Genomic DNA, 15,142 nt, shown 5'->3' on the forward strand with positions numbered 1-15,142 from the left:
ATTTCAGTCAATTCTCACTGCAGGACATTTACTTAGGACATATGCAATGAGAGATGTAGATGCCTGGAACATTTTAAGAATCACAAATGATATTAATCAGAGTGAAGCTTAATTTGCAGCAATGGTTTGAAAGCCTTTCCTGCATACCACCAGTACAGCTGCTTTCTTGTTTTGGGGTTTCTATTCTGGGGTTTGGTGGGAGGATTACCAGTACTTGTTTCTAAAAATATATCAAGTAAGATGTGTTTGTTGTCACAGGTGGAGCTCAACTACAGCCATATTTAATCAGCACCCTGGTATCGGTCTAGCATAGTTGAGCTGTCATTTCTTTAACCATATTTTTCATTAAGGAGGAAGAAAGCTGCCCGCGGGAATGTCAGGTTGTAAAGGTTACAGTTTTGATGGATCAATATGAAAATAATACCCTGATATTCTTAAGCATGAACCCTTTGAACTGTAAGGTTTGTTCTTGGAATGTGTCATTTTGCAGGGTACAAGTAATGCATTATTTTGATACTGGTCTAATAAAAGGCATCACAACATAAAAAAAAAATCTGTTTGTGTAACTAATGCAACAATTAGAATTGACTTAATGTAAGTCTGTTATTGCTTTTAGGACATTCATTATGAAGCTGTTTTACAATTTGACGTTCTTATTAGGTTCATGTGCTGATAAATGTCAAAATAATAGCTTCTTAATGTTTAAGTCTAGAGTTTTCTTTTTTCAGATTATGAATGTTTTCTTGTTCTACGCTTTCTAATGTTAACTGGGGAAGAGTCATATATAGAAAACTAAAGTATATAGTTATCAAATATATTCTTAGATTGTAAGCTCTTCCCGGGCAGGGAATCCTTTTCCTATGGTTACTTCTATGTGAAGCGCTTATTCCCATTATGTGGAATATTATTATGTCACGTGTATAACTGCTGTGAAGTGCTATGTACGTGGATGGTGCTATATAAATAAAGATATATTACTTAATCTAATTTGGCAGTAACGTGTAGAGTATGAACAGTCCCCTAGAAAAGGTAAAGGGGCATTGCTTGTAAGACCAGTGGTTGTTGTAGTACTCTTAGGAATAGAAGCCCTGGGATGGGCTTAATGCTTCCTGGCAGTATCAATATTCCCTGACAGTATTAATGTATCAAAGTTACAGTGGAATAGTTACAGTGATAAATATTCAAATTTTTTTTTTTGTATAGTTCTTCTTGGAAGATCACTGGCCTTGCTAAATAAAAGCCAAGAACTGACTGAATTCATAGAACTATTCAGGTCTAACCAGCCAGTTGCAAACTCTGAGATGATTCAAGGAGCCCACAGCAGCTGTCTGAAAATTGACGGCCTCCTGGAATTGCTGCAAGACAGGAGAAGGCAGCTGGATAAGCATCTCAAGCAACAGCGCCACACGCTGGAGCAGGTCTTGCAAGTCGGCCAATGGCACCAACAGGAAGAAAAGGTAATACAAAGAAAACGTATGCAGAAGCACCTGCCTCATCAGATCAAAACTATGAGGTTGATGTCAAAGCAAATGGTGTTTGGTGAAAATGAGACAGAAGTGGCTGTGTGCCCTTCTGGGCTTTTATGACTTTCCCGGACAGTGGTACTTGAAAGATCTCTAAATAGTTGCCATCTGTTATGAGTGTCTATTTGACCTATTCCTCTTTCAGCATAAATCAAATGCCAAAGGAGCTGCATTGACTTAAAAAAAACAAACAAACAAAATTATTACAGGCAGCTTTATCAGTGAAACGTATACTGATGTATGGATGCTTCTCCTATGAAAATTACAAGTAATACAATACATGGAAGATATATATATATATATATATATATATATATATATATATATATATATATATATATATATATATATATATATATATATATATATATATATATATATATATATATATATATATATATTATCAGTACCGTGTTAGCCGAGCTTCAATAATCAAAAAATAAATAGATGATACCGTTCTGTGGCTAACGAAATGCTTTTATTTGTGCGAGCTTTAGAGATACACTGATCTCTTCTTCCGGCAATGTTACAATGAATGAAGCAAGGATTACTTAAAAACAGTTTTTTTTACTATAAAACTCTCTAACCCTTTGAGTACCAAATGGGCTTAAACCGTAATGCTCTGCAATTGTAGACCCATTTTGCCCTCATGTGATGCATTTATAATATGAGAACAAAAGGGTTTAATGACATTGGAAACTTTAAATGCATATATTTGACTCCTCTGCCATGCTGTCACTGCCGGCCCAACTTGCAGTCCTTAAGAGGCTGCGCCCTGGGACACCTGTCCTGCCCCTAGTTTCACCTATTGTTCAAAGAATCGTTTTAACACTCACTTTTAAGCTTGGATAATGGGTATCAGGGACGGAAGCCGTTATAACTACCATTCATGTCATTAAGCATTGAATAAGGGTCTAAAACAAACAATATCATTCCGCTACTGGAGTTTTCTAAAGGGGCATATAATGTCATTTTAGATAGATTTAAAACGTTTTACAATTATTATAATTCAGCATTTTGCATGCATTTCTAACATCTGTATCATATATATTTGCATTATTTTAGATGGAAAAAAAACCCATCTAAGCCCTTTGTGGGCCAAACATGTGACTTAAAACATTCTACATTTAAAGAGCGCTCTGGGCATCCATGAAAATATTACAATAGTTTATTTCAATATGTATTTTGATACATTTAAGGTTGGAAAGAGCAACTGCAGTTCTCTGAAACTTCTGCATCCAGCACATTTCTGTGGTGACAAATAACTATGATAAAATTAGTTCTTTAGGTCTCATACCAAGCTTATTTTTTTGCCGTAGGTTACCTGTTGGCTGAGGAAACATATAGATTTGTATTTGAAGAATGTCCTACTAGGTGCATCACTGACAGAAAATGAAGAGTTACTTCACAAACACAAACAATTAGTACTTAACGCCAAGGTAAGGCAACAATACATATATTCGACTGTACCCACGTATAAACCAACAAACAATATGTAAAGGTGACACAATGTGTGCTCATTTGCATGTCATTAACCAGAATCCATGGCTGCAGTGGATGCATTGTATGCTAAGTAGTGGTGTAGCCAGACATGCACGGGGCCCCCGGGAAAAAATATTTTCAGGTCCCCATTATAAGTGAAGGTATTCCGTAGATCCAGGAGAAAAATTCACCTCGATTTAAATTGGTAGAAATTAGAAATTCAGCGCTCGTGCTGCAGATGTGTAGTTTGCTGGAAGTACTAATCCCCTTGCAGCATATATGTGGAGCGTCTCCCCAACTAACTCCTATAACAAAGTAACCCCTAGGATAGGGGATACCTTGTGAAACCAAGAAAAGAATGCACACAATGCGCACCAGGGATTAGAATAAGTAAAAACATATATATATATATTTATTAAAACGAAATGCAAAAGGAGCATCAACTGAGGGGATCCAACCCCACCTCAGTATTCACACACACTTAATCAAAATGATTCCCACACAAAATCATGAGTGGATCTGTCTAACTATTGGAATAAATCTAATCACTATAATTACAAATGAATAAAAAGACATGAATGCTCAAAATCGTGGATGATAGTAACCCAGATAATGCTAGTAGCAAGGCTAAACATAGGACCTCCTGACGAAGCATGCAGTGTGAAACGCGTAGAGGTTGCGACAGGTCACACTGCGCGTATGCTGTTAGGCTGAGGCGGCACTTGCAGGAAGTCCGTGCGGTGGCAACATCTCTGCGGTGGCCTGGTCCGGACCCCCTTACGTTCACCAGCGGGACCCGTTCGGCACTCCAGTGTAAGTTTCCGCCTCCCCCTTTCAGACTTAGGCATATGTTTAGCCTTCCTACTAGCATTATCTGGGTTACTATCATCCACGATTTTGAGCATTCATGTCTTTTTATTCATTTGTAATTATAGTGTTTAGATTTATTCCAATAGTTAGACAGATCCACTCATGATTTTGTGTGGGAATTATTTTGATTAAGTGTGTATACTGAGGTGGGGTTGGATCCCCTCAGTTGATGCTCCTTTTTCATTTTGTTTTAATATATATATATATATTTACTTATTCTAATTCCTGGTGCGCATTGTGTGCATTCTTTTCTCGATTTAAATTGGCTAGGAAAAATAAAATATTCTATGCCAACGCACTTTGGAATAATATCCCTATTTGCTCAACGTATTATTAATATGTTACATCTTTATATTCTTCGATCTGTTGCAAGGAGATTAAATACACCACACACATATAACTATAGATTCAATATAAAATATAGATTACTTATCATTTATTTTTAAGTTAGACGCTCCGTTTCTGCACGTCCCATGCTGTTCTTATGACGTACACTGAGCCCGCGCTCTTGGGGGCCTGCAAGAGATTGAATGTTGAAACAGGGATGAAATACAAAACTCCGGGTTTCCCTGTCGCCGCACCGGAAGGCGAAGGTCCGTCTTTTCAGTATAGTCCGTGATCGGAGCGTCAGGGTAACCCCTATAGTGGACAGCACCTACAACACAAGCAAATGCCCATGATGTACAGCGTATCACTGCAAAGACGGACCTTCATCTTCTGGTGCGGCGACGGGAACCCAGCGTTTTGTATTTCTTCCCTGTGTCAACATTCAATGTGTTGCGGGCCCCAAGAGTGTGGGGCCCCCGGGATTCCTGGGCTATAGCTACGCCCCAGATGCTAAGAGATAATGGGGAAAGACAGGGTCGCAGACATGTCTCAGACTTGCAAATGTGCTCACAAGTGCTATTTTTATGCGCTGCACACACTGTACGGTGGAGGATTTTTGTCACTTTTCTTTTACTCGCCATAACTTATTTTGGATCTGGTTGTAGACTTAGTTAGGAATATAGCATGTACGTTGCGAGGTAAGAGGGTACCAGTGTAAGCAGCACTTCTATCCCTGCCGCTAAAATTTGGTGCATAATGGAGATGACCAATTGGAGAGCATTCTCCTGTATAATGGATATAAATTATAATCAGTGATTGACGTGCGATGGTGCTGGGGTGTAAAATGCACCACTATATATTTTGAATGATAATGTTATAGTTCCACTTTCTATTTAACGGAAAATGGATATATTTTAGCAATCCTCTCTTTTTCTGCTTTTGAAGCATAAATATGGTACATTTTTTCCTAAAATATATTTTGAATATTCTTTCCAAAATATTAAAAACACTTAGAATATTGTAGTCAGGTAAAGTACAGCCACGTCTTCTAAACCAGTTTGGCCACTGGTAATAACGCCATAATACTGTACAGTATACCCAAATTTAAGTCATTCTTCAATAATGGGGTTTTGTTTTTGTTTTTTCATCTTGTACTTTTCCTGCCACCACAGTTGTTTGCTTGAAATACAGTTGAATATTATGTCTGATGTCAGGCACCACTTTGGTAAACTCCTACACACCCTTAGAGAGTTTATCTATACATTCATCATCCTACAAGACGCTGATATTATTGTTTTTATTTTCTAGTTCCGTATCCAATCTTCTTTGTGGATAGAAACTACACGTCATAAAAGTGCTTATTTGTACATTTGTGGAGCAGTCCTCAAAGCTGCACGGCAGATACTTATCCTATATTTGTATTTACAGTATTTTGATCTTATATCTCATAAGGGAAATGCGCATTTGGTGCTTGCCGCCGATCATGCATGTGCGGCCGGCAAGCACCAATCGCACATGCCGCCGTAGGCCCAGGCTTATCGGTCCTAATGGGAAATCTGCCACTGCATCTCCCTAACATTCCTCTCATCCGATCACTCATCTATAGTGCTCCCATCACCCTAATAGCCTCCCTATCCCATCACTCACCTACACTGCTCCCATCTCCTTAACATCCCCCTCGTTCTATCACTCAGCTACACTGCTCCCATCACGTTTCATTTATGAATGTTAAAAATACATAAAATATGCTAGATTGAGGTGCAGTATGTGTACTTTCCAGCATACAGGCAGTAAAACTCCTGTGGAGAAGCTAGCTGCAGGTGCAGCTAATTAAGGCAGACTGAACTCCTGGGTTTAAAAGGCAGTCAGCAGCCTGCCGAAAGAGAGATATTCCCCAACCAGGAAGGACACTGGTTTGTACGGTTCTCCAGGTCTGCTGGATGCAGATCCTGATAGGACCGCAGGAGGTCAACAGTGGCAGGGAAGGAGTAAGTTCCACATGGAGGATCAATGAAGGGGCTAAGAGTGAGAGAAGAGGGATTGTGACCTGCATTCTGGCTGCATTCCTGCTCTCACTCGCTCAGCCCTCTGCTCTGTTGCCTTGTGCTGTTTCACAGACACCAAGCTGCCAAGCATTCCTCCCCCCCCTGCCTGCAGTGAGAAGCCCCACTCACCGGAAGGAGGGAGCAAGAGCAGCCTGTAGGTCCGATCTCACACAGCACAGCAAGTTCCGATCTTCTGCTCTCTCCCCCCACCCCCCCACACTGTATTGGGGCCCCCAAGGTTAGGGGGCCTAGTGGGGGCCCCCAAACCTTGGGGGCCCCTAGACACGTGTCTACTGTGCCTTATGGGTAATTCGTCCCTGGGATGAATAGTTCTTTTGAAAGCTCCTTGTATTGACCCTGCATATTTTTTTTCCATTGCTTCTTAGAATTCCTATATTAAGAATTGAAACATGTGAACTGCAAACCATTATGTGAACAAACGACAACCATAATAAAGAAACAAATATGAATGAATTAAAAAATAAATACACAATAGATATTTGCAGAATTCAGTCATTGGTTGGAGAGCTATTAAAAACACAGTACTTCATTTGAGAGCTTCATCTTGCTAAGTAGTAGGAATTTATATTTTTTTTAACCCTAATTTCCGAAGGTGTATACAATTTTTTTTATGTTCTAGGAACATCAAGAAGAATATAAAAACTTCATATTTTTTTTAAAACGTTGCATATACTGTATGTTTGTAAAAAATATATAAATATATACTACTCAGTAATTGCAGGTATCGCCCTCTGACCACATAATGTAACTTAATAAAAGGGGATTAGATCAATTTTAAAAGGCAAAAACTGCTTGCTTAAATGTTGCATCAGTAAAGAACTATTTGTGTAGAAATGTTACAGGTTATGCTGCTGGCAAAATACATTTTGATTGATGTCTGATATTTATGTTTAGTATTATTTCCACCCAAACCATGTGTTGCTAGCTCCACTCTGTGGTCAAGCTTTAGTGTTTGAAATATCCTAATAGCTTTCATTATGTGCCTGGCATTTCATCAAACCATATTTGACATTATCTTAATCAGGAACGGATGTTATTTGCCCTGAGGTTAATGGTGTACTCACAAAACAAATCACATGCACAAATAACGGCCATACTAGAGCTCATTAGCATAGGGTAAACGTCATAGTATTTCGGGGTAATGCTGCGTTCTCTTAAAAAATACTGTGAAGTTATTTCAGTCTTGCCGTTCCTCACATCCAGAAACTGAAACAAGGTTTTTGCATATTGCTTTTGCCCTGTTTCAGTGTCTGGATTGGAGTAAAGTCAGTTTTCGTTATGACTTAGGCTAAGATTATAGTCCGTGCGATGGCGCTCGCAACGACTTTGCAGAATGCCGATGAGGCCGCCCCTAGAGCGCGCACGATGGAGCGCGATGGTGCGAGTGTGTTTTTGAAAAGACAAATAATGTTGTCTTTTCAAGCGACGGCCGCGTCACGTGAGCAGTTCAGCCAATCACGGCGAACCAGCCTCGTGACGTGTCTGCCACGCCTGCCCAATCGCTTCCATCTGAATTCACACATTGCTCGGGCGAAAGGCGGTGCCAGTGCAGACTAAAATCTTAACCTAATTCCTTACAGTGCCCTCCTGACGTAGCAGGTATGTAATGGCCACTTGCTCGTTGTTTAGGGCAGGGGAGGGCAATCTTGTTTCCCTACGCCCCCTGCTGGCTGTCCCCCTCTCCTTGCACCCACCTCTCCTTACCTTGGCTCTTATGTTCTGGCGTCATGTCATGTTACCATGGCAACGTGACAGCACATGACCCTGCGGCATCATTTGTCGTCACGTTGCCATGGCGACGCGTTACCAGAAGCCGTCTGAACCAATGTATGAAGAAGTTTACAGAGGTCTTGCAGCTCCCACAATGCCTTCGGGAAGCGTGCGGGGCCTCTGTAAACCCCGTGCCCCCCGGCAGAGAACTGGGCACACCCCCACTTTGCGCACCCCTGGTCTAGGGGTTGATCAGGCGGACAACTCCGACAGTGCGGCTATGGAAATAGCCGATAGAAATGGAAGTGGAGCTCCTTCCACTTCCGGCATCATGTGATCACTCCAGGATAGATCACATGATGTGTAAGTGCCGGAGGTCTGGTGGCCCTGCAAAGGTTAAATAACGTAACATTATTTTTGCCCGGTAATATAAATGTACGTTTATGAGTAGGGTATTCCTATGCTAGCAGCTCATTTGCATACCATTAGCATATTGTTACTTAATAGTTACGTCGCTTTCTTTAGTGAGTATAACTTTACCATTAACGTTACCTTAAAAGAGTTTGTTAGGTCTGGGCCTCAGTGAGCAAATATTGAACGGTGCAGCTTCCTCCTGAACAAAAAGTCCTGTCTTGAAAATTAGATCAAATAAATAAGCCATTAAATGCAGCAATGCCTAATGGGATTCTTTATGAACATGAACCTCCCGCAGTGTATCTGGTACTTGTTGACATAATACAGTGACATCAATTTAGTTAACATCAGTTAATTATCCACATTGTGCTTCTTATATAGTGTTAATTTACATAACATATACATATATCAAATATGATGAAAAACGGAACGGATCCCTTTTTTCCTGAGCACGGTATAGAATTACCCCCTTAGAGTTTCCCACTCCTTACTTGGGGAACCTAGCTTTTTTTTATTTGGGGTGTTTGATTTCATTTAACCTGCCTCTCTCATTGAACGCTTCTCTGTTGGATGATGCAGAAACAAAATGCATGGGCGACACCTACAAATTTGGATGACTTTAGTCCTGTTCTAATAGCATATATTTACAGCAGCAATACTGGTTTCACTTTTGACATTTTTTATTACAGGATTGAAGCAGGGGGTCTTCGGAGCGGAACTGTGTTAATTTCACAGTGTCAATTTCTGGATCCCCCTTCTTCCAGAGATACTTACCTTAGGGGGTGTCGGTATCTCTGCAGCCAGGTAACGGTGTGCCTAACATAATGTCGTTTAAATGTCCCGTGTCACGAGGGCCAATAGGAAGCTGTGATGTCATCCATTGTGCATTCCTATTTGCCTGTGTGACCGGGATATTAACACTGAAAAGAGATACCGGCACCCCCAAATAACGTAAACCAGACACAAACATAAAGTGGTGGTAACAGGCCGCAGCACAATTTATTAAACCATCATAACAATACATAACTCAAATCATTACATAATGAGTTTAACTTCTCACCTCCCAGCCAAAGAAACATATATAATAAATAAATATGGTCCCACCTCCCAGCCAGGAACGTAAATTACTACCACAACCAAGCCAACAATTTAACCGTTTGAGACCATGCTCAGAAATATGTTTTTTTTTTCAATAAATATAACATATAAACATATACATTAAACAGCAGGTAGGGGAGGGAAGGGTGGGAATCCTGATCCAGTCTTCTTCACAGGCAAGTGATAAGGCTGCGATTATTACCAAACTGCAGGGCGTGCGCGCATCTGTGATGTCACAATAGTGACATCAAAGAGAGACTTGTGCACATGCTACTGCACACGCGTCTACAGGCTGAAATCTGTTTTCTGATTGGACGGCCGCATGACGTGACGCGGCAGTCGCAACCCGAAAACAAATTTTGAAAACGCTACAACTGTCTCCTGCTTTGCAGTAGCAAGCGGGGAGACAGTCGCATTAGGTATGGGGCAGTTTTCACTGCGAATACCAAATAGTTTTTGCGCTGCGCAGTGTCGCAACGGGCGACACCACAGGCATTTTTCTTTATCATCGCAGCCGAACACCTTGTCCTTTTATTCCTATCCCCAAATTCCCGCCCAAACTTGACTTCTCCTTACAGTACCACTCATCTGCCAATGATTTGACCCTTCTCCTTAGCCTAGCAACACACCTGCAACCAATCACTAAACACCTGTCTTATCTCTACCTGGTAACAATCTGCACCTTTCCTGCCTTATTCACCAGCTTCCCATTAACCAATCACCTTTCGGCTCCTTTGACTGAGGTGAATCAGGGGTCATCCCCAGTCTCGTGTCGCCCTATGGCTAATTGCCTTTTGGAGCTTACAGAAATATATTTTTTTAGTACAGAGAGGTCCTCAGGCTGTGCAAATTGTTGTTGAATGCACAGTGATATCAGACAAAAGGTAGTAGCCATAGGAAATGACCTCCCCAAGTCGATCTCACTGCATTTACATTATATACATACACACATACACACATACACACATACACACATACACACATACATACATACACATACACACAAACACACACACACACACATACACACATACACACACACACACACACACACACACACACACACACACACACACACACACACACACATACAGATTTCCCCTTAAGCCCGGGTCTTCATCAGCAAACATTTTCGCCCCCATATATAGAGGCCGTGCTCTCGAGCCTATTGGAAAGTTCTTTACCTGCTTCTGCCTCCCTGCTGCCTCCGCCTTCTTTCTGCAGCATCAAATGACGCTGCAATGGCACGCGGCGTCTCGTTGCCATGGCAACGCAATGTCACATCGCGGCATCAAATTACCTACTTTGATTTTTTTTTAAAAGGCATCAATCATCTTATACTTAGTCCTAGGAGGGTTTTCCCTCTGAAATATTACTAATGAAGAGTGAGGAGACCTGGTGTACAGCAGTATGGAAGTAGTCACACTGAGGGAAAGGAACTTTAGAAACAAGAGACCAGATCTCGCAAGTAACAGGAAAGTTTGTACAAAGTGTGAGGCAATGTCTCCGATTGTGGGAGGTAACACACGCATCACGTATACCCTCCCTTCCTACCTATTCCTGCTCATTCCTAAATCCACCCCTGTACCTGTGCTCTCCGCCAACCTTGATAAAATAACCCCCCTCCTGCTCTACCTCCTTATGGGCTCTAAATGCTGATTGTAGAAGGAAGGCCAAACTTCTCAATAAATCAAATAATTTAACCAAACCTTTTGTTGTTTCCTACCTCTTCCAGATATAAATGGAGAAAACCATATCATGCGCTACTGTATGTGAGAATGAAGTTACTGAAACGATTTCATGTAAAATCCATAACATCATAAAGTTGGGAGCACGACATATTAAATTTGCTTTGGTTCCCCCTAAAAATGCATACGTAACAATGCATAGCAAAGAACAGACCAACAACAAGTGCTTAAATTCACATGCAGTGCAACTCCAATTAAAGATATTAAAGTGATGGGGATGTCAGTGAATAAATCTTTTTTAATTGACATATAAAATAAATATTCATACAATGCATAAGGATAAGGGGCTGTTCCGAAAAAGGGACTTGTTATGAAGGTTGGAAAAGGATGTGGAGCAGGCATTTCAGAGCGCAGAGCATCCCCCAATGTAAATGTAACAAAAAGCACGAATAGTGCAACACTTTAAACAACAATCAATATTGGGTGGAAAAAAACAGTAGTTTCACCCACATTCTGGTGTATTAAATCAAGCAATATGATTTGGAACTACTCAGATTCTTCTGTACGTGGGTCAGTTCTTCCCAGATATCTCCCAAAATGTAAGTTGAAACAGAAAACAGAATATAGTGCAACAATGTTTTTACATTTAAAAATGTGTAAAAGCATTAGTAAGACCACACCTTGAATATGGAGTACAGTTTTGGGCACCACTACCGAGAAAAGACATTATGGAACTAGAGAGAGTGCAGAGAAGAGCCACCAAATTAATAAAAGGGATTAAAAATCTAATTTATAGGGAGAGGCTAGCTAATTTAGATTTGCTTACATTATAAAAGAGCCGACTAAGAGGGTATATAATAACTATGTACAAATATATTCTGGGTCAATACAAGGAGCTTTCAAAAGAACTATTCATCCCAAGGGCAGTTCAAAGGACACGGGGTCTTTCCTTAAGTTTGGAGGAAAGGAGATTTCCCCAGCAATAAAGGAAAGGGTTCTCTGCAGTAAGGGAAGTTAAAAGTTGGAATTAATTACCCATGGTGGCTGTGATGGCAGATACAATCAGGGTTGCCACTTTCTACTAAAGGCCAACCCGGGGGGAAAAAGTCCCTTACTTGGTGCGGTGTGATATGGTGTGGTGCGGCAGCGTCTCCCGGCATCCTGCTGCAACTCCCCCTCCAACTGCAGTGAACATGGCTGCGCGGCATCGAATGACGGCACGTTGCCATGACAATGGGACAATGTGGCACCACGTAGCATCCTGACATAATTTGATGTCGCTCAGCCATGTTCACTGCAGTTGGAGAGGGAATTTCGGGAGACTGCCGCCGCCGCTGCACCCCGCTGCCACCCAGAGATTGACAGGCTAAACCCATAGCCCGCAGGTAAGTGCCCGAAACCCGGAGCCTTCAGGTCAAACCCGGAGAAGTGGCAACCCTGGATACAATAGATAGCTTACAAAAAAAGTTGGACATCTTTTTATAAAGGAACGGTATACAGGGATTTACCAAATAGGTTAACATGGGAAGGATGCTGATCCAGGGAATAATCGGATTGCCAATATTTGGAGTCAGGAAGGAATTAATTTTTCCACTCATGAGAAACATCATTGGATGATGTTTCATTGGGGGTTTTGTTTGCCTTCCTCTGGATCAAAATACTGTAAATACAAATATAGGATAAGTACTGTATCTGTGTCAATTTAGCATGGGTTGAACTCGATGGACATATGTCTTATTCAACCTCATCTAATATGTAACTATGATTTCTCATTTGAGATATTGTGTCCTATTTGACTCACATGCTAGTGAGCTATTGCTGTGGCTTACGTACAGGGGATTCATGCCTTATTTTAAATATTCTATGCTATCTTTTATTGTGTTTTGTGACCGTTAATAAATAAATTTGTATTTTCGAAATCTCATATGGTATACTAGAGTGCTATATTTTTGTGCTTCTTTTCCCTTTTGTTTAATATGTAACTATGTAACTATATAACATAATGGGGCTTATTCTAGTAGCTTTGATGTTATCACTACCAAATCGAACAGTTTGGCATGACCCTACCTCACAGTCTGACTTGTTTTGTTATCACAGTATTCAGAAAGAGTTATCGCAAGTTAAACCATGAGGTAGGAAAATGCCCGAGGTGGGGATTAGTAAACACTGAGCAGGAGCCGAGAGGCCACATCCAGTGTGCAGGTTCGTTGTTGTGTAGCCGGTTTATGAGAAGTGGGGTAGTAGGTATACTCGCCGTGGTCGAGGGTAGGAGACTGGAGGGTAGTAGAGGTCACTTAGTCGAGGGTAGTAGAAGGTAGAGTAGTAGATATCCAAGCCGAGGTCGAGGGTAGGAGGCTGGAGGGTAGTTGGTAAAGGTCCGGAGTCATAGTTCAGGTGAATTGCAAGGCAAAGAAGGGCAGGACAAGGTACAACCGCGTGCTTGCGACTAGCACAACTTCACAAATAACAAACTGTTATGCTCAGTCCATTTGCAGAGGCAAACACTGAGCTTATAAAGGATGAACAGCCAATAGCTAAACGGCTTCAAGGCAGAAGCTGGTACACCAATCAGAGCCCTGATTCATTGCTGGGTGGAGTCTGCACAGCAGGCACTGATGAGGCATCAGCTGCAGCAAGGTCTGAATCAAACTCGGGGGCGGAGTTATGGCCAGTGCTGCCATCACGGCGACGGAGCCTGTGCCCGATCCTCACACTAGAATAGCTTGATATTTAAAAAAAAAAAAGAGTTTGAATTTATATGTGTGGGAGTGTTACCGATCTGTGAGAAGCACTTCTCGAGCGAGTTTGTGATGTTACAGAAGCTTTCTGAATAGCTACACTTGGAAACTTGTTCGAGAAGTGCCCAAAATGCTCGATAAGTCACTTATCGAAGCTACTAGAATAAGCCATAATTAGTATAATTGAACACTTCCAAATGCCCTAAATAACTAAAATGGCTCACTACCAAATAATGCCTTTTGATATCCCACTACAAGAAGACCAGTGTTATGTGGTAGGATTTCTCAGTTGGTTATTCTGTGGGAAAAGTGAAGCACAAGTGAGACAATAAATCCTTACCACATTATCCTCATTTTCAAATGGTTCCTGCTATAGGAACCAACACTGTAAACCACTGTTTTGTCACAATGGTCCAACAAGTCAGATGCAGAAACTGTGAATTCTTTACATTCCATTTTCAAATATTAAAATGTTTGAAGACCTCCCTTGGACGGGGCGATATTTGCATATGATGTATGAAAACAATTTTAAAGTACAGTTGATGCAAAGAGCGCCATTTTAATTTATTGTCTCATAATATATATGCATGAAGCTTGAAAGCTGCGCCATATGCATTAGCGTAGTATTTGGGTTGCTTGAATAGACTATAAATAAATGAGTAGACAGGAATAGGAAAGAGTTAAGAAATACACACACAACGATCGGATACATCAAGTTGTTCATTACCGTGTATCATATTTTCCTCTTGCTACAATCAAAAATCTCTATTCGCTCTGAAACAGTGCAAACCTCTGCTACAAATGTGTAACAAATTGACACACTAAGGGCCTCATGCAGAGAGCAGCGAATTTTAAAAATGGCGAATTTCATAAAAAGGAGCTTTTTTGGAGAGTTTTAATCTCCATATGCAGAAAAGTGCGAATTCTGCTATGTTTAACATGGATGCGTCTGGCGAGTTTAAATTGGCGAGATGCGCGTTTCGGAAACATGTAAAAACAAATTCGCGCCTTTTTTTTTCCCTTTGCAATGGCCGCGAGCGCCAGTTTTTTTTGGCGAGGCAAAACGGAGACAATCGCGCCATTTTATTGGCGCGAACAGCCGCTAGATGCCGTTCGCGCCTCTCTGCATACGGATATATTTTAAACTGGCGAGATTGCGGTTCTCGCCAGCCGCGAGGCGAGTTTTACAAATAGAAATGAAAAATTGGCGCGATTTTCGGAAATCT

General features: G+C 41.1%; 1 protein-coding gene across 2 annotated transcripts in view; it reads left to right on the forward strand.

The window, feature by feature from the left end:
- Window positions 1-15,142, forward strand: part of CCDC141 (coiled-coil domain containing 141) — a 141,378-nt gene that overhangs the window by 60,215 nt on the left and 66,021 nt on the right. For both annotated transcript variants that reach the window (XM_075608934.1, XM_075608935.1), the window contains exons 5-6: window positions 1,204-1,457; window positions 2,843-2,962. In XM_075608934.1, the coding sequence (XP_075465049.1) occupies window positions 1,204-1,457; window positions 2,843-2,962 (374 nt within the window). The remainder of the gene's footprint in view (window positions 1-1,203; window positions 1,458-2,842; window positions 2,963-15,142) is intronic.

Source organism: Ascaphus truei, chromosome 7 (assembly GCF_040206685.1).
Source record: "Ascaphus truei isolate aAscTru1 chromosome 7, aAscTru1.hap1, whole genome shotgun sequence".
Lineage (NCBI taxonomy): Eukaryota > Metazoa > Chordata > Amphibia > Anura > Ascaphidae > Ascaphus > Ascaphus truei.